Source organism: Spea bombifrons, chromosome 1, assembly GCF_027358695.1.
Source record: "Spea bombifrons isolate aSpeBom1 chromosome 1, aSpeBom1.2.pri, whole genome shotgun sequence".
Lineage (NCBI taxonomy): Eukaryota > Metazoa > Chordata > Amphibia > Anura > Pelobatidae > Spea > Spea bombifrons.
The window spans coordinates 2,224,328-2,243,711 of NC_071087.1; the positions used below are offsets into that span (position 1 = coordinate 2,224,328).

The following is a 19,384-nucleotide window of genomic DNA, read 5'->3' on the forward strand; positions in this document are numbered from 1 at the left end:
CTTCCATCCAGTTGTGGAAGCCCGAGGTCTGGCACTTCAGACCTCGGCTTCCCTGCTCTCTAATCACTAGGCGCCGGCTATTGATGCCGAGCGCCGGGACATGACATCATCCCTGCGCTCGGCATCAATAGCCGGCGCCTAGTGATTAGAAAGCAGGGAAGCCGAGGTCTGAAGTGCCAGACCTCGGGCTTCCCTGCTCCCTCATCACTACGCGCCAGCAATTGATGCCGGGCGCCGGGACATGACGGCATCCCTGCGCTCGGCATCAATAGCCGGCGCCTAGTGATTAGAGAGCAGGGAAGCCGAGGTCTGAAGTGCCAGACCTCGGGAAGCCCGAGGTCTGGCACTTCAGACCTCGGCTTCCCTGCTCCCTCATCACTACGCGCCGGCAATTGATGCCGGGCGCCGGGACATGACGGCATCCCTGCGCTCGGCATCAATAGCCGGCGCGTAGTGTTTAGAGAGATTGGTGGCTTCGTGGGAAGCTCCGGCTTGGTAAGTACCCGGCGTATAAGACGATCCCCCACTTTTAAGAAGATTTTTTGGGGTTAAAAAGTCATCTTATACGCCGGAATATACTGTATATTTTAGTGTTTACTTTCCCATTTCCCATTTATACTAGCTGCATATAGAATTTATGTACCAATGTTTTTAAATTGTATTAAACTTATATAAATAATAATAAGAAAAAGGGAAATAACGGTTGGAGAAAAACATAGCAAAAACATCAAAATCTCTCCGGCCCTGTAGTGTATCAGCTCTGGTCCTTAAGAAGTTAACACTTAGGACTGTACATGGAATATCATTAACATATGCAGAGCAAGGGGTTCTGGTCAGTGGGTATGAACAGGAAACTAGTGACAGGGGAGGAGCTTGTGAGCAGGAAATAAAGTTATGAAAGGAAGAGATTCACCACTTTCCAATCATTTTGGAAGAGTATGCTCCTGCACAGGGCAGATTGTATCCGACGGGAAGATTCTCTTAGCGCGCTATATGCTCCCCTGTGATTAGGGTAATATTTAACCCGTTTGCTGCTGGTGTGGAGAGATGTAAAGCTGGGTAACAGTATTCCTTTCGGTTTCCATAGTTACAGGGGTGATTTAAAGTGACAGGCCTAATGTCTCATGTTTAGATTATACTATTTGTCCTGCGTTTAGAAATACCTAATGTTTTCATGTTTTTGTTTTTTTGTTATTGGGCAAAAAGTAAAAGTAGGATTTTGCTATTTCAAAACCAGTTTGTTTCCAAATCTAGTAATTCTTCCCTCATGTTCTATTTTAGGTATCTTTGAAGCCGGCCAATGCAATTTACCCCATCAAACCATATATTTTTGAAAACTAGACACCCAGTACTGTAACTCCATGCATGAGATTCTACCACCAGCCTTTGCCATAGTTTGTGGTATTAATTTTTTTTGTATTTTTTCACACAAATTACACTATAGGTATAAATTTATAGCTCCACGTATACGCTATTATCAAACAACACCTCGTTATGCGTTCAGCAACATTTCCCAAGAACAGTGATGCCACCCATGCATGGGTTTGCCTGGTGTTTGGGAGCGAAAAGGCCACATTTGGGAAGTGCACTTTTCCCCCCATTTTGGTCAGTCTGTGCCTACGCCCTATCTTTGAACCCGGCCACTCCAATTTACCCCTTGGGCTTCTGAATTGCTTTTACTTTAACTCTTTCCAGATTTTGGGGATGATATAGTGCTAACTAACCCAAAACTTTATTTTTTATTTTTTCCAAAACAATTTATTCAAAGAGGATAATGCACAGATGAAGCACATAAAAAGAAATAAAGGGCAAACTGAAATACAGTGTACAAATACAATGAGTATGTATCAGTGTCATAGGAGGCCCAAAAGGGTCAAAACAGCAGGACGGAATGCTCGGCAGACCCATGCGGAAGAGAATACATATAAAGAATGAGCAAGCAGGAAGGATACAGAATATAGACAGCAGTCATTAGCAGTTTATGAACGATGTCCGTATAGAAGGCGTGGCAGGTAAACAAGACAATCAAAAATATAGGGAACATGTATAACATAGCCCCATCATAACTCCTGAAGTACTCCCCCAAACACACCAAAACTTTATTTTTTTATTGTATTTTTTTGGGGACTTTTTTTTTGTTACATTTTGCTGGAACTGGATGGTTCCTCTGATGCAAAATTATTTTTTATGTTTTTTTTATTATTTCAATATTTTACTAATCACATTATGATTAGAAAGCTGGGCTCTATTGACTTGCATGGTTGAATACAGTACCTGTATTGAACCTGCACGTGGAGCCAGAGTTCTCAAGAGCCTCTAGCGAACTTTTCCAACTTTGTTATTTTTATTAAAGGACACGCTGCCATATTGCGAGTGGCAAAATCACCCGCAGTGGTGGTTGTGCTCTCCCGAGTGGTCACAATGTGCCTTGGGGTGAGTGTTTTGTGTTGTTGAATGCCATCTCAGCATTGCAGGGGTTAATATTTGTCCCCCACAAGCTTGAGTTAACAAAATAACATCACTGACCTGAATGTCCAGGGTGACTCCAAGTTAAGTTAAGTTAAGTTAAGTGAGTTAAGTAACTGCAGCAGTTAAAAACTGTCAAAAGTGGGCAGATGATGATCAGATCACTCCTGGCCAATAGGAGTAATCTTATCATTATGACAGCCCCTGGATGATCCTGCCTTAGAAAGAGAGAGGGGTCATCTAAAAAACACAAATTAATAAAAAAATACACAATTATTAACTGATCACTTGTCAGTGACATTTAAGTCGCTGATTATTGAACGGTCTTCCCGATTGATGTCAGTGGCCTAAACTCGTCACTTTCAAGTAATCTGATTTTTTTTAGAAGTTAAAATTGAACCGCGCTCATTCCAGTTTTGACTCCACAATATCTGAGAATCATGACTTATGTATGCATGTGGGGTATGGCTGTACTCAGGGGATGTTACTGAGACCTATTTTGCTCTTTCAAACATCTGTTCAGAAAAATACATTTTTGTTAGACTAAATGGAATCGGCTACATGGGACAGTCCAATATGCCCCTAACTAGATTCCCTGAGTCGTCTAGTTTTAGGTAATGTATAGTTTTAGGGGTTAAAATAAAACATGGGACGTCTACGTACCTGGACCCAGCAAACTGATCTGTCAAAATTCTATGTTTAAAAACTATAATGCCTCTTTGCTATCTCTCGCCCGCGGCTGTCGTTGCCGATTATCATGACGGAGATATCTGCTTTTGGAGAGCTTTCCAACTTCAAGGTCAATATGTCCAAGTCCGAGATTCTTGATGTTAATCTTCCTCCACCTGACCGCAGGGCGCTGGCGACCTCCTTTCCTTTCGCTTGGTGCGACTCTAAGCTGCCATACCTCGGGATATGGCTAACGAGGGATCTCTCTCAGCTCTTTAGCTGTAATTTCTTACCTTTATTAGCGACTATCCGCTCTGATTTCGGTAAATGGTCGAGACTTATGGTCTCGTGGTCGGGTAGGATAAATGCCATCGCTCGTCTTTTCTCCGCTTTGTCTGGGGCTCTCGCGCTCCACACATTAAATTTAGCACACTGATTCGCCCCAAATCGAGGGGTGGCCTGGCCTTGCCTTGCCCGCGCACTTACTATAGGGCATGTCATTTGCTCCGGGTTGTGGAGTGGTCCCAGGCCTCCCGCATTAAGCAGTGGGTCGATCTGGAGGACGCCCTTCTTGGTGTCCCTGTTAGCTTCCTCCCCTGGTTGTCGATGTGTTCTGCGAGACGCTTGGCTGCTCCTCACCCTTTTATCCGAGCCACCCTGCGCGCCTGGCACTCTCTAACTGGAAGCGCACAGCTAACCACTTTTCCCTCCCCGCTTACCCCCCTTAGGGACAACCCCGACTTCCCTCCGGGCGTGGGGGTCGATTTGTTCCCCACTGTCGCCTCTGGCACTGATTCTAGACTTCGCTCCTTTGTCACTTCTGCTGGGCTTAGGCCACTGGAACAACTGATTGCGCCGGCTTCGCCTACCTTCCTCGATCGGTTTCGCTATGCGCAGTTAACCAACTTTTATCGTTCTCTGGTGCAGCGGCACAACACCTTTCGCGCCCTCACCGCTTTTGAGACTCTCTGTGTGTCCTCTAGTCGGCTGACTCACGGGGTGTCCCACCTCTATAGTCTGCTGCTGACTGCCTTGACCCCTGTGCCCCCTGTGTTTATGGGGAGATGGGAGGCTTCGCTGCAGGTCGTTCTCACGGAAGAACAGTGGGAAAAGGTTTGCATCCTGACCCATCGTTGTTCTCTGAGCAACCGGGATCGGGAAATGGCTTACAAGCTCTTAGCTCAATGGTACAGGCCCCCTGCAGTGCTAGCCCGTTATAGGCCTGACCTGCCTAATGAATGCTGGAGGTGTAGAGACTCTCCTGGCTCCCTTCTACACCTGTGGTGGCTCTGCCCTCGCATAGTTCCTTACTGGTCCGCAATCCATAAGTGCATGCAATCGCTCTCTGACGTCCCTATCCCTTTTACTCCTGACTTTTTCCTCCTCCATCATGGTTCGTTCTCTATCTCCTGGTTCAAGAAATCGGTCCTCCTCCGTTTAATGACGGCGGCCAAGGCTCTGATACCCCTTCATTGGGGTGATCCCTCCCCTCCTACGTTCCGGGAGTGGTTCCTTCGTGTCGAACGCATCCGTGTGTTTGAGGAATCATACCGCGGCCAGGTACCAACAGACATGGTTCCATTGGCTTGCATACGTGTCTGGTCCACAGGTTCGCTCCCTTTTGTCCGATGCGGCCACTTAGTGTCTTCTCGGGTGCTGGGTTCAGTGCCCCCCCTTCCCCCCCTCCCCTCTGTGATAACCCCCTCCCCCCCTTTTTTTTTACCCCCCCCCCCTCTTCTTTCTGGTTTCCCCTTCTCTCTGTTGGTGCTTGGTGTCCACTGCTCTGGCCGGCACTCATTGCTGGTTACTCCTGCTGATGTGCCTGATTTTCCCTACTTAGTCCTTGCCATGCCCAAGAAGGCAGGGATTGTTTATTTTCGCATGTCACATCACCATATTGCTCTCTGTACTTGATGTGCCACCTCTTGTACCTTCCTTGTTTCGTGTTCGCACGGCTCTGGGGCTCTGTATCACTACAGTACTACCTGTTTTATTGCATCCGGCGGCATGTACCTATTCCCGTTTTTCCCACCCCCCCTTTCTTTTTTCTGTACCCTCCTTCCCTTGTTACGATTTACTGGAAAATTTTGAAAACCTTCAATAAATATTGATTTACCACCTTAAAAACTATAATGAGCATGTTCCGATTTTGAACCCACAGTGCCAAAAAAACTTGCCCTACCCATGTATATTCCCATCCCCATTCAAACATGCACAGCTCTCTCCCATCCTCAAGAAACCCTGCCTTGATCCAAATTCCCCTGCTAACTACCGCCCCATATCACTACTTCCAATACCATCCAAACTCTTAGAAAAACTAATCTACGACCATCTAACCCTCTTTCTGTCCTCAAACTCTGCTCGACCCCCTGTAATCCGGTTTCTGCCCACAGTACTTGATCGAAACTGCTCTCACAAAAGTCACAAATGACCTTCTATTTGCTAGAAACAATGGCCACTACTCTATCTTAATTTTACTTGACCTCTCTGCTGCTTTCAACACAGTCAACCACCCCCTCCTCCTACAGACTCTCAGCTCTCTTGGTGTCCGTGACACTGCTCTCTCCTGGATTAACTCATATGTTTCCAACAGGTCCTCCTCTGTGTCTTTTGCTGGTGACTCCTCCTCCTCCTCCTCTACGCCTCTGTCTGTTGGAGTACCTCAAGGCTATTCTCCATCTATACTTTCTCACTTGGAAAACTCTGGCATCTCTTCCTGGATTGCCTCTCACCACCTCAAAATAAATGTCTAAAACTGAGCTCCTTCTAAGCCCTCCCTCTAACTCTATTCCCCTATCTGACCTTTCTATCACTGTTGACGGTGCCTCGGAGTGACCCTAGACTCTAACCTATCTTTCATCCCTCACATCAAATCACTCTCTAAATCTTGCCACTTCCAACTGCGTAACATTTCCAAAATTCGTCATTTCCTGACTGTCAGCACCATAAACAACTAATCCACTCCATCGTAATCTCTCATCTGCTAGGCTATTCTAACTCACCCGACGCTGTGCATCTGCCGCACCTCTCCTCGAGTCCCACCACTGGCTCCCCATCTATTGGAGAATTAAATTCAAAATGCTCACTCTATCCTACAAAGCTCGCTCCTACTAATACCTCTCCCCTTTACCTATCCTCCCTCATCAGCAAATATACACCAGCCCGCCCGCTAAAATCCAACAATGACCTGCTCCTTGCATCTTCACTCATCACCTCCTCCCATGCCCTACAGGACTTCTCTCGCGCAGCACCAACCCTCTGGAACTCTCTTCCCCATGCTGTCCGACTCTCACCAACTCTACCCTCCTTCAAACGCTACCTAAAAACTTTTCTCTTCAGTGAAGCCTATCACTGACATAAACATCAAAACTTCTCTCTCACCCACTTAGAACCCTTATCTCGCCCCACAATAACATCATTCACTGCCACGCAGTCCTCACCCCTTATCCACCTAGAATTTAAATTCCTACAGGAACAGGGCCCTCCATTCCTCCTGTTTGTGTATGTCAATTGCTTGTCATTTTGTACTTCTCGTTATCTGTAAAATTGTTACCTTGTACAGCGCTGCAGAATCTGTTGGCGCTTTATAAATTAAGTATAATAATAATAATAATAATGTATATGGGGTATTCCTGTACTCGAGGGGTGTTTCTGAAGACAAATCACAAGTTGTTTCAGTAATTTTATGTAAAAAAATGAAATTTACTGCAATGTTGAAGACAGACTGGCACTAAAATGGTTAAATAAAAAGTGTTAAAATGCCTCAAGTAAAATACTTTGGGATGTCATCTTTCAAAAAATCTATACTTTTGTTGAGCAGTTTCTCTTTTTTCTGGCCACTATTGGAGTGCAACTCCCTCAGAAACAGCGATGCAAGTCATTCATATTTAACCCTGTAAGTGCCAAAATAAATGAAAATACCAGGCATATGAGGTGTTTCCAAAAACTGATTGTGACTGGCCGCAACGTCCCTAATTACTAATGATGAATGATAATAAGGTGGATGGATTTATTAGTGATCACCAATCAGGTGCTACCATTGATTCACTGCCTATGATTCACTGCCATCTCAAGTGAGTCTTTTTTCCAGAGAAGTTGTACAAAGGCTCCAGCTTCACTCATCTGGAGAAGACCCAGAACACGATCCTAACTGCTAAATTCTTATAGCAACTCAAGTTATCAATTTGCTTACATTGCAAACTTGAGTCTTAATTGAAAGACGTCTGAAGTGCTGTAAGTGATGGCCGTTTGATGTTTTGCCCAAATATATTTCTGGAAACAGCTTCACAAAGTAAACAACCTCTAGCGCTATAGGCTTGTGCTCAGTCTTCTGATATAATGCAGGGAGAATCCAGGAAGTGGGTTATTACTTCCTGGGGATTAAAGGAAGTGACGGACATTTTATAAAAAAAAATTTCCTGACTATGCTAATGGTGGATGTCAGAGCTGGATAATATGAATATAACTAGAATACAAAAGGTACATTAACACAAATTGTGCATTTCTGTATTAAATCATATTATTTGAAATTCAAATAGAATAAAATCAAATCCAATTAGAAAACCTCCGTCAATTAAATTTTAAAAAAACATAACGTGCAGAAAAATCAATGATAAATTAAAAGTGCTGAATAACATTTACATCTGAGAAAACGATAAATATTATTAAAGGGAATAAAACTGCCGATGAATGAAACTTCCTTCTAAAACTAACTAATACTCTAAAGGCATTTGATTAAAGTCTGCGTTTGTATATTTCTGTCCATGCAGACAATTACCGGCGCTCTGCGGTTTTCTTATAATTTAAAACCAACATAGAATTGCGATCCCAAAACACAAAGTCCTGCATCTATATTGAGACTCCATTGCAATGAATGAGACCGCACTGTATAAAAAGAGCCGAGATTTTCAGGTTCATTACAATGATATCAGATGCAGCAGATGCCACTGACCCACACGGTGCTCGACTCCACCGAACCCGGCAGACACTCTCTGGCACTCGGCAGGTTACTGGGCTGCATGATGCTGATCTCTGAGGCTCTGCCATTGAAACGTCTCGTTTGTTTGTTGCTCCTGTGTGTGACGCCCTGCAGATCTGAGATCCAGAGCCCAGCACCGGCCTGTCATCTGCAAGTCATCAAACCATTTGAAGACTTTGAGTATTTTAAAGATGGGGACATTATAATTGGAGGAGTTCTCACGGTGAATAATCAAATGAGGAATTTTTTTTTTTCTGGACAGGATCATTTTTTCCCCCAAATAGTCTGTATCATGTAAGTTCCCACAACTAACCATAAAAATAATATCTGCAGAACAAATTCATTTTATAGAGAGCCCAAAACTACTAAGGGAAGTGACTCTGTTAAGCAGTAAATCCAGTTGCTGTCCAGCTGTTTTCATACATTACATTTTTTATTTCCCCCTGCGTGGTATAACTTGCACACATGCTCTAGTGCTATTTTGAGGTAAATATATACATATTTATGACTTTTTATTATTACTTTTTATTATTTGTGAGATTAACGTAAGATGTGTTGTTTTTTTCTTGCAATATTATGAATTTTATGCTATTGGCTTGATTGGGAGAGTTAATATCTTTTTGTAAATCTACCCATATAGATTTTAAAAAATATTATGAGGATATTGGAGAAAATACGTATCTGTAAAACAGAGGTCATTGTGTTTTACACTAAGGAGCTGACATCCCCTTTTGAGAACGTGATAAATGCATGATAATGGCTACAAAGGGTAACCGAAATGTTGACTATTTTTTATTTTATTAAACCAACTCTTGAAACATTAGGGCTGACACTATGTAGGATTGGCAAGAAAATTAAAACACATTAGGAAAAGAAAAAGAGATTGGGAGTTTGAGGAGGGAACAGACAGAAATAGAGGGACTATACTATGTACCTCCCAAGGATTCCTATATTTCATACGATTTTTCTTTTCAAAAGAAGTGTATAAGGTGAATTTTTTATGTCTTTTTTATGTAGATTTGTCTTTAAAAAAAAAAAATAGACATTTTCAATCTGTGAAGAGGGGCCACATGTTGTACTGCGTGGGACCAGACTCAGCCATGACCACCACTGTCCACTGTATTCAGACATTTGCAACCATCTCAGGCAGGGCTAGGAATGGGCTTGACTCAAAAATATTTCACAAAGGTCCTTGATTTGTCTTCCGCAAGACATGCCCTACATTAAATAAATATGTGAGGGTAATTACGGCACTCACGCTAGCACTCTCTACTGACCCATGAGCAGTTTTGCCATTCGTTTAAATCTAGAACCTTTGCCAGTTGATGGTAACATGGTATTCCTACAAAGTCTTAATAAGTGTTTTTATCTGGCAGACCTCTGACTATGTTCTTCTGCTTTAATCTAATTCTTCTACCTTTACAGCCCAGGCCTCATGGATTACATCAATTTACTGGTCTTTCTTTTCGCCATTGAAACATTGAACAACGACCCAAACATTTTACCAAATATTACCCTGGGTTATCATATATATGACTCCTGTTTAGATGAAGGAAAAGCTGTGAAAAGCATTCTTCAGATTTTGTCTGGCCCCCGCATGACCGTCCCTAATTACTCTTGTGCGAATTCTAACAACGTGGCTGGATTTATTGGCGATCACCATTCTACTACTACCATTCCCATAGCACAGTTACTAGGGGTGTATGGATACGCACAGGTGAGTGACCTGAATGGTCTTCCATGTATTGTCTGACTTTAGCATTCAGTTTCATGGTGAGATCACAACCATGTCTGACTCCAAGCTGTTATTAGAAACCTTTACCGCAGAATGTTTACACTTTTCTCTTCCATTTTGTAGATCAGTTATGGAGCGACAGACTATGCGCTGAGTGATAGACGTGTTTATCCGCATTTCTTCCGCTCTGTTCAAAATTATCTTGTCTATAATAAAATTATATTGAAGATTCTAAAACATTTCGGATGGACCTGGGTGGGAATTCTCACGGTTGATGATGACACCGGAGAGACAGAGAGTCAGGCTCTGAGAGCGTATCTGACAAGTTATGGAATTTGTATTTCCTTTACTGTAAAAATTTTTTTATCAAAAGAACTATCTGAAAATATGAAAATGATGTCAGAAACTGTTTTAATGTCATCGGCTCGAATTATTATACTCTGCGGCTCTTTCAGCATCAGAATTATTGACATTTTAACTCGGTGTCTCAAACATAAAGATATAACATTAATCCTTCCTCCTGCCTGGGCTTCCAATGAACATCTCACAGATTACTTTGTAGAACCCCTGAATGGCAGTCTGGCCATAGAACTGCATGCTCTAGCGCTACCGGATACCGGAAGTTTCTTTGATAATATCCATCCTTCAAACCGTCCAGCAGACAAGCTTCTCGAAGATATATGGATATTGTATTATAGATGTTTATCAGAAAATTCTGAAAAAAATAGGCTTTATGAAGAGTTCTATGAAATATCTCTGTATAACTGCAGCGGGACACCTAAATTAATTGCTAAAACTCATCTGACGGCTGGTGTTTCTCCCCGGGTGTTTATTTCAGTGAGTGCTTTAGCTAAAGCTTTGCATGACATGCACTTATTTTATAACGAGAACGCAAAAGAAAATGAAATCCAAAACATCTATAAACACCAGGTATGTATGAAATACAGACTGCTTCACGTGTCAGACGCTGACGGACATACAGGAAGAATTTCTAAGGCTTTATTTAAGAATATGAATTCTGGTCAGCCTTTACACCTCATACCTCCCAACATTTCAAAATGTGAAAGAGGGGAACTTTGTTTTTTTCAAATCTTGTGGAACCAATACAAACAATCGCACTTTAGAATGTCGCGCTCGCATCGCCACTTAAAACACGCTTTATTTTTGTCAGCACAGTCATGCATATTAAAAATAACTAACACATTGACTTCAATTCCGATAAGGCTCAGCCAGACATACTACTTCCATGATGCTGGCTGAGCGTCATGGGAAGTGCAGCAACAGTGAAGCTGCAGATGCTAGCTGTTAACTAAAATTCCTATGATTCTCAGCCAGCCCGGTGTCCACCATAATGCCGGCTGAGCATCATTGGAAGAGTAGTCCACAGCAGCAGAGATTTTTTTTAATTAAAAAAGGCTAATGTTCCAATTTTGGAATCAAAACATTTGCTACTGCAAAAATTTATAGATGCAAAATGTTGGTTGAATTAATGGTCGAATTCTCCTCAGAAAAAGTTATTTCCTTTATTTAGATCATGCGCATAATCGAGACAAGGCACAAAACACACAAAAGTCGAAGCGTTGTCTAATTACGTATTTGGATTACATGGTTTATATAACTTCTTATATTTCTTATCTGCTTCTAATAGCATGCATCATTCTGATTGGTTACTTTTTAAGCAGGTTACACCTCTTAGTAGATATGTTGGCGCAACTCGTGATATATCATAGACTAGACATTTTCTACTGTCTTTCTCAGCAATAATATTTATGATAACATAAGCATTTTTCTAGCAAAAAAGTTCCATTTTGTTCAGTGGAACAAAACAGAGATCACATTATTCTTAATGATATTCTTTTCAAAAAACTTTTATTTCTTTATTAATTCATGTAAACTATTTTTCATATTTAATAAAAGCTATGATTGAGAAATTTTAGTTTTTTATTTCTTTTTTTGCCAACCTGCCCCCCCAGTTATGCACATCTGCCCCCAGGCTTGGCACTCTACCCCCAGAAATGCCTTATACCCCCCATATGACACTCTGCCTCCCTGATATGCCTTATACCCTTCTATATGCTGCTCTGGCCCATGATATGCCTTTTAACCCCCCATATGCCTTATACCCCCTATATGCCACCCTGCCTCCAGAAATGCCTTATACCCCTATATGCCACTCTGCCCCATGATATGCCTTTTAACCCCCTATCTGCCTTATAGCCCCTATATGCCACTCTGCCTCCAGAAATGCCTTATACCCCTATATGCCACTCTGATGAGTCTTGACACCAGGTGCGACATTCAGGTGGCAGGGTCAGACTTTGATGTAAACAACAAGAAAGCATGGATCCATCCTGCCTTGTATCAACGATTCAGGCTGGGGGTGGTGTAATGGTGTGGGGGACATTTTCTTGGCATACTTGGCATTGTTTAAATGTGACAGCCTACCCCAATATTGTTGCTGACCATGTCATCCCTTTGTGACCACAGTGTACCCATCTTCTGATGGCTACTTCCAGTAGGATAATGCAAGTAGCAAAGCTATCTTCATAAAAATAGGGCTGCCCCATATCTCTGGAATCTACTTTCACCAAACCTTCAGCATTCACCCTCCCAACATTCAAGAAACTTCTCAAAACCCACTTCCCTGTCACTGATACAACTCCACACTACCTTTCACTCTTTGTCTATGTCTTATGCTTGTCCTCACCCCATTCCATCAAGATTGTAAGCTTGCGAGCAGGGCCCTCTCCCCTTTATGTATCAGTTAGTCTGGCAATTCTCATCTTGTCATACCCGTTGAATATATGTATTTTATTAAGCGCTGCATTACATAAGTTATGGTGGGTAAAAGGTGATGGAAACACTTCCACTTAAATTTAAGGGGTAGTAGAAGTATTATTAAATACTCATCTACACACACCAGACAAGCCTGGCTTTCACAACCACAAGGGATTCTGGGTAGGCACATGCAAACAAGGTTAACAATTAATCACCTTTGCCTCTATATCCACTTTATCTTGCTGTCTTGTACAGCGGGCAATTACTTTCTAGGAATCCATGTATAAAGTGGATATAGAGGCAAAGGTTATAATTGTTAACCTTGTTTGCATGCGCCTACCCAGAATCCCTTGTGGTTGTGAAAGCACCATGAGATTTCTGTGGGAAAAGCAAGCCCTCTGGCTTGTCTGGTGTGTATAGATGAGTATTTAATAATACTTCTACTACCCATTAAGCGCTGCATAAATTGTTGGAAATAAAAGATAATAAAAAAATAATAATAATAATAATAATCCTCTCAAACTGGTTTCTTAAACATGGCCATGAGTTTACTGAACTCCAATGGCCTCCCCAGTCACCAGATCTCAATCTAATAGAGCACCTTTGGGATGTGGTGGAACAGGAGGTTTGCATCATGCCTTCATGTGCATATGGACCAAAACCTCTGAGGAATGTTTCCAGCACCTTGTGCAAAGTATGACATGAAGAATTAAGGCAGTTCTTAATGCAAAAGGTGGTCCAACCCAGTACCAGCAAAGAGTGTAGCTAATTAAGTGGCCAGTGAAGTGGCTAGTGTATATACAGATCAGCCATAACATTATGGCCTAATATTGTGTAGGTCCTGACGGGTCGAGGCGAGGACTCCAGTACACTGAAGGTCTGCTGTTGTATCTGGCATCAAGACGTTAGCAACAGATCCTTTAGGTCTGTAAGGTGGGGCCTCAATGGATGCATCCTGGTGCTATGTTTTCTCCAGGTAAATGACGCATCCGGCCATCCACCTGATGTAAAAGAAAACGTGATTCATCAGACCAGGCCACCGTCTTCCATTTCTTCCAGTTCTTATGCTGACGTGTCCATTTTAGGTGCTTATGGCTGCAGACTAGTCAGGGTGCCCATGCTGACCCCTCAGCATGGGCACCCTGACTGGTCTGTAGCTACACAGCCCCATATTCAACAAACTTTAGTGCTCTGTGTGTTCTGACACTTTTCTATTAGAACCAGCAATAACTTTTTCAGCAATTTGAGCTACAGTAGGGATTTGACCACACGGAGCAGCCTTCGCCCCACACATGCATCAACGAGCCTTGGCTGCCCACGACCCTGTAGTCTGTTCACTGTTTTTGCTTCATTGGACCACTTTTGATAGGTGCTGACCACTGCAGACCGGGAACACCCCACAAGAGCTGCAGTGGAGATGCCCTGACTCAATTGTCAAGCCATCACAATTAAGCCCTTGTCAAAGTTGCTCATAGCCTTACACTTTTTCCTTCTTTCAACACATCACTGTGATGAAGAAAGGTTCACTTGCTGTCTAATACATCCCACCCACTTACAAGCGCCATGATAACAAGATTATCAGTGTCATTCACTTCACCTGTCAGTGGTCATAATGTTATGGCTGATTGGTGTATATGGACAGAGGTCTTTGCTGTGATATGACTTTTACATGTACAGTATTATCCATACTAAATGATGAACATCAAAAAGTTAAAAGCAAAACCCACTGTTTTGTAGTTTTACATATTTCTTCCACAAGTTAGGTGTCACTGAAGGGAAAATCTTGCTTTAGGATCAGCAGCATCCCTTGAGAATATACAGAGATTGAACTTTGTCTTGGGACAGAGAGGGTTTTTTAAAATTGTATCCCTAGCGAAAGTTCCTTGTTTGGTACCTATTTTAACATTTATTAGTATTTAATATTATTACACACATGGTACAGGAAGAGGGGCAATCTTCAAATTGAAAAAGGGCATGAAAAGGCTTAGGGTATTACACATGCAGCATTAAAGAGAAGTGAAATAGCATTTAATGTCTAGGAGTTCCTGTAGTTCGAAGGGGCAGAGGGGGGTGTAGTTTGAAGGGGCAGTGGGGGTAGCGAAGGGGGGGGGCGCCAGAGTAGTAGTCCGCACAGGGCGCCACAACGCCTAAGGCCGGCTCTGATTGCAACGTATTAGAAGCCTTTATGTTGTATATTGTTGTGTATTTTATATAATTGTTACTTGCTACCTCTTAAGTTATGTTGCCATTCTAACACTAATTGCAGCTCACATGCAAAATCCAACGTTGTTATTTACCAAAGAACAATATTTTCTTCTAAATTGTGCCTTCGTGGTGACCCTGGTGCTGTTGGTTCTAACGATGTGCTGTAGACTGATGAAGGGTTAATGCTAGTTAATGATATGAAGTTCTAGTAGATGAATAATAGAGAATTGGTCTATTTTAGTTGAGTGTTTGGGTGGGTTCTGTTGTAAAATGGGAGGTATTTTTATTTTCTTGATTAATGACGTAGAAGAAAACTCTCCTACATTGTGACTGTGAATGTCCTCTTGTTTTGTTCTAAATCATTTTTCACAGTTGCATCGCTATATAAAAAGGATAATTGCATCTCAGTTGGGCCGCACATTTTACGATGAACATGGAGAATTTGCATACTATTACACAATTACAAACTGGGTGTTTTTATCAAATAAGTCTGCATTTAGAAACATTGTGGGTAACTTCACTGAGTGGGCTCCAGATGGTCAGCAGCTAATCATTGACTCGCATTTAGCAATATGGAGGAACAAAGACAACCAGGTAAGGGGGGGGATTATTGTTTTTGTTTTCCTACATTAAAATTAAGCTACATTTCTATAAACTTTACAGGCATAGAGTATATTAAAAATAATTTAACAGAAATAATATAAACTCACCAGCACCATACATCCTAAAGATGGTAAAACAAAGCCAGTTTGACGGTGTAATGGTTCTAACTTGTGAAAAACCCTGTAGCACGAGAGCCATAAACGTCACACTTAAGACTGACCATCCTAAACACCCACTAACCAGACCTCCCAGCCAGACCTCGCTAAGCCAGGCTCTGGAAAACCTCCCCAGACAACACGCAAATGTCCAGGCAAGTATTTCCTCCCTTACCTCAGGGATACCTCAGGTCTTTTTTAGGGGATCTCCTTGCCCTGGGAGCATAGAGGAAATTCTTCTTTTCACAACAGTCTCTGATCGCCAGGCTCCAGGTTTTAATGCCCAGCACCTATGCCTGATGCAGACCACATAGGAATCATAGACTGGATCCTGCAAAAGCTCTAGTCTCTTCGAAAAGCCTGCATGGATCCAAGCTGTTAGTCCTAAAAAAAGCAACATGTACCTGCGCCCCAACCATTTGCTCATTCTTTATTAATTTATAAGAGTGGCTCAAACAAGAACTATTTTTTTTTTCTGTTTGTAGATTCCAAGGTCTCAGTGTTCAGAGAACTGTTTGCCTGGATATCGAAAAGTTCTGAGACCTGGAACACAAATCTGCTGCTACGACTGTGTCCGGTGCTCAGAGGGAGAGATATCCAACAGATCTGGTATAATAGATTATATAGAATCATACACATAATTTACTCATAGTATGTGTGTAGGAATGAAAGCCTGCTCCTGGTAAGGTAGAGGGTGGAGTCATGGGCCTAGGAACCCCTAAAAATCTGGGGGGCAGCATGAGTTACTGGGGGTTCTTATGCCCATGGGTGGAGTTGGGGGGTATTGAGAGCCACAAGGAGAGGTAAGGTGTAGCTATAAGTGATCACAATAATAGACAAACAAGACAGGCATGGGTTGACTAGAGCTGGGCATAACCTCCCCCACCCGGGAGGAGCAGAAAAACTACCTGTCAGCCGACAACCAGCTGTGATACCAAGCACCTTACAGATATTCTGAGAAAGACCTTTTTACACAAGCTCCAACCTCCATGCTTCTGCACACAGCTGGTCCACTTTCACCAATGCGCCTCAGTGCACTAAAAAACCCCCATTAAAAACATAAAAAGTAGTAATGGTTTAACCCCTTAATGACAAAATGCATTGTTTTCAATGGGTTTAGGAACTGTACATTTACTCAAGAAATCTACTTATAGTGCGGTTTTGTTTTTGTTCCTTGTTTGGTCTTTGAGCTCCTCCATTATATTTACTTCCATGTGAGATGAGTGGACCAGATTCTTGGCAAAAGTGGTAGAGGTTAGTGCAGCAAGTGACTTGAAACACGCATGGGATAGGCATATGATTCCTGAAACTAAAACAAGGCGAAGGAAAATTGGGGCGATTAGATTTGCGGCTATTTTTGTTTGTTATCTTCAGTTCAAATCTAAGAAATGTAAACAAAAAGAAGTAATTTAACATTAGTTAATATGGATACACTTAGTGGGAGGGAACTATATACTATGTTAAATTTTATGTTTAATTTACATATTGAGACATAATGTTACTTTACGTTATTTTTCAGACAGTGAAAACTGCATTGTTTGCCCTAGTGATAAATGGTCTAATGAGAAAAGGGATCGGTGTATTCCAAAATCGGTGGAGTTTCTATCATATTTGGATGCAGTTGCTGCTGTTTTATCTTTTGTATCAATTCTGTTTTGTCTTGTAACTGTTGTAATTTTACTGATCTTCATTGTCTTCAGAGATACCCCAATTGTGAAAGCCAATAACAAGAACCTCAGCTTCCTCCTCTTGGTCTCCATCATGCTGAGCTTCCTCTGTGTGTTTCTGTTCCTCGGTCGTCCTGAGGATGTAACCTGCATGCTGCGACAAACAGCTTTTGGAGTCCTCTTCTCATTAGCCGTGTCTTGTATTTTAAGCAAAACAATCATGATCTATATTGTTTTCAAAGCCGCGAAACCCGGCAGCTCCTGGGCAAACTGGGTCAATGTGAAAGTCTCCAATTCTATAGTACTGCTCTGCTCATCCATTCAAGTTATCATTAATATTTCCTGGTTGGCCATTTCCCCCCCATTTCAGGAGCTGGACATGCGCTCTTATCAGGGAAAGATCATCATTCAGTGTAATGAGGGTTCGGTTATCGCCTTCTACTGTGTCCTGGGTTATATGGGGCTTCTGGCAGCTGTTAGTTTTATTATAGCTTTTTTAGCCAGGACATTACCAGACAGTTTTAATGAGGCCAAGTACATCACCTTCAGCATGCTGGTGTTCTGCAGCGTTTGGATTGCGATGATCCCGGCCTATCTGAGCACCAAAGGGAAGAACATGGTGGCCGTAGAGATTTTTGCCATAGTGGCTTCAAGTGCAGGACTTGTAGGATGTATATTTATTCCAAAATGCTATGTAATTCTTTTTAGACAGGAATTGAATACAAAAACATATTTACTTGGAAGTAGAATTAAAGGTTTAACCAAATAGTTATAAGAACCATATTCTGAATTATATGTATTATTATCTTATAACTGTCAATGGTCAATTTTAGAAACTTGAATTAGTTTTCTGGACATCAAAATACATTTTTGCACACAAAACCCTATATACTTTTAAGAAGCATATATCTTATTTATAACAGGCAACTATTTTATCCTGCAAGAAAGGTGAGGCGTCCACATGTTGCAAAGCACAGAGATAAACTCAACAGCACACAAAGCAAGACACACACGACAGGAACCAAATAAACCTCTGTAGACATAGTGTAAATATAATGTTTATGCCCATCGTATCAGTATAAATGAGTTAATGACTGCATTCAGAACAATGAAAAGATTATTGGAGTTATTGGAATTCAGATGATGCAGACTTCATGTCAGACATTAAAGTAAACTGAAAACAAATCCCTAAATTATTTTGTTTCCTTCTGCACTTGATCATTTGCATACTGATTGTGACGGAACCCTCCATCACTGGGGCCACTGGAGAGGCCTGACTGGCTTTGTAAAGACTTCTGTGTCACCCCCAGAAGTATATCACCTCATCACTTGCTGAGGGGATTATCTCTGGCAGACAGCCAGGATCTGCAGCCAGGGATTGACCACCATTGTTTTAGTTTAATGTCAGACCCCCCACCCCCATGGTGCACTACTATGTTGTAGCCCCAGTCAAACCTTGAAACTGATTTCGGCTAGTAATAGATAGTGGAGGTTGGGACCCTATTGTACTGTTAATCCCGTTACTGCCCCTGTTGTCTCTGGGAGGCAGATTAAGGGGCGGTTTGTATCCCAATATCTTGATTTATGTTAATATGCAGTCTTCATTTTGCTTTTACCCTACACTGATTCTTGGCTAGTGACTGGGAACCCGGGGAAATTGTGTTGTCGCAGGCTAAGGAAGCACAATTCAGGGGAGGTAGTTGATCGGACCACACAGCTCCGTGACACCAATAGTTGAAAATATTTTAAAGGACAATAATATCTAATTATTGCTTGGTTGGGCAGTGAATCCCGTCTGATACTACACTTTATTTCATGGAATAAATACTGTGACATTAAAGGTTGTAACCCTTCCAAACATAGTCGCCTGATAAACTCATCTATACTAATGTGAAGTTATTTGCTAGTATGACCAGAGCTCAAGCCAACTTGGGATGACATTCGTGCCTACTCACATTGATGACCTAGAACTCCATTCAAATTAATGCTAAGTCAACCACCAGATTCTTATGGTAACTTCACTGATAAAGCACTAGGATAGGCAAAATTACTTACAACATGCCCCCAACTCTCCCAATTTACGCGGGACAGTCCCGATTTTGGGTCCCTGTCCCGCTGTACCGCCTAT

The 19,384-nt window shown here is 42.1% G+C and overlaps 1 protein-coding gene across 1 annotated transcript; it reads left to right on the forward strand.

Moving 5' to 3' along the window:
• Window positions 1-3,223: 3,223 nt before the first annotated feature.
• Window positions 3,224-18,090, forward strand: LOC128467798 (vomeronasal type-2 receptor 26-like). Its single transcript, XM_053449526.1, has 7 exons — window positions 3,224-3,351; window positions 3,564-4,322; window positions 9,539-9,830; window positions 9,972-10,778; window positions 15,204-15,425; window positions 16,075-16,198; window positions 17,109-18,090. Exons 1-7 carry the CDS (start codon window positions 3,224-3,226, stop codon window positions 18,023-18,025), a joined length of 3,249 nt encoding a protein of 1,082 aa, XP_053305501.1. The 3' UTR covers window positions 18,026-18,090.
• Window positions 18,091-19,384: the final 1,294 nt, after the last annotated feature.

Coding starts and splice junctions, on each gene's coding strand:
- LOC128467798 (XM_053449526.1), top strand. CDS start 3,224: ATGACGGAGATATCTGCTTTTGGAGAGCTTTCCAACTTCAAGGTCAAT. Junction 4,323..9,538: donor TACAAGCTCTTAGCTCAATG/GTACAGGCCCCC, acceptor CTACCTTTACAG/CCCAGGCCTCATGGATTACA. Junction 15,426..16,074: donor GGAGGAACAAAGACAACCAG/GTAAGGGGGGGG, acceptor TTCTGTTTGTAG/ATTCCAAGGTCTCAGTGTTC.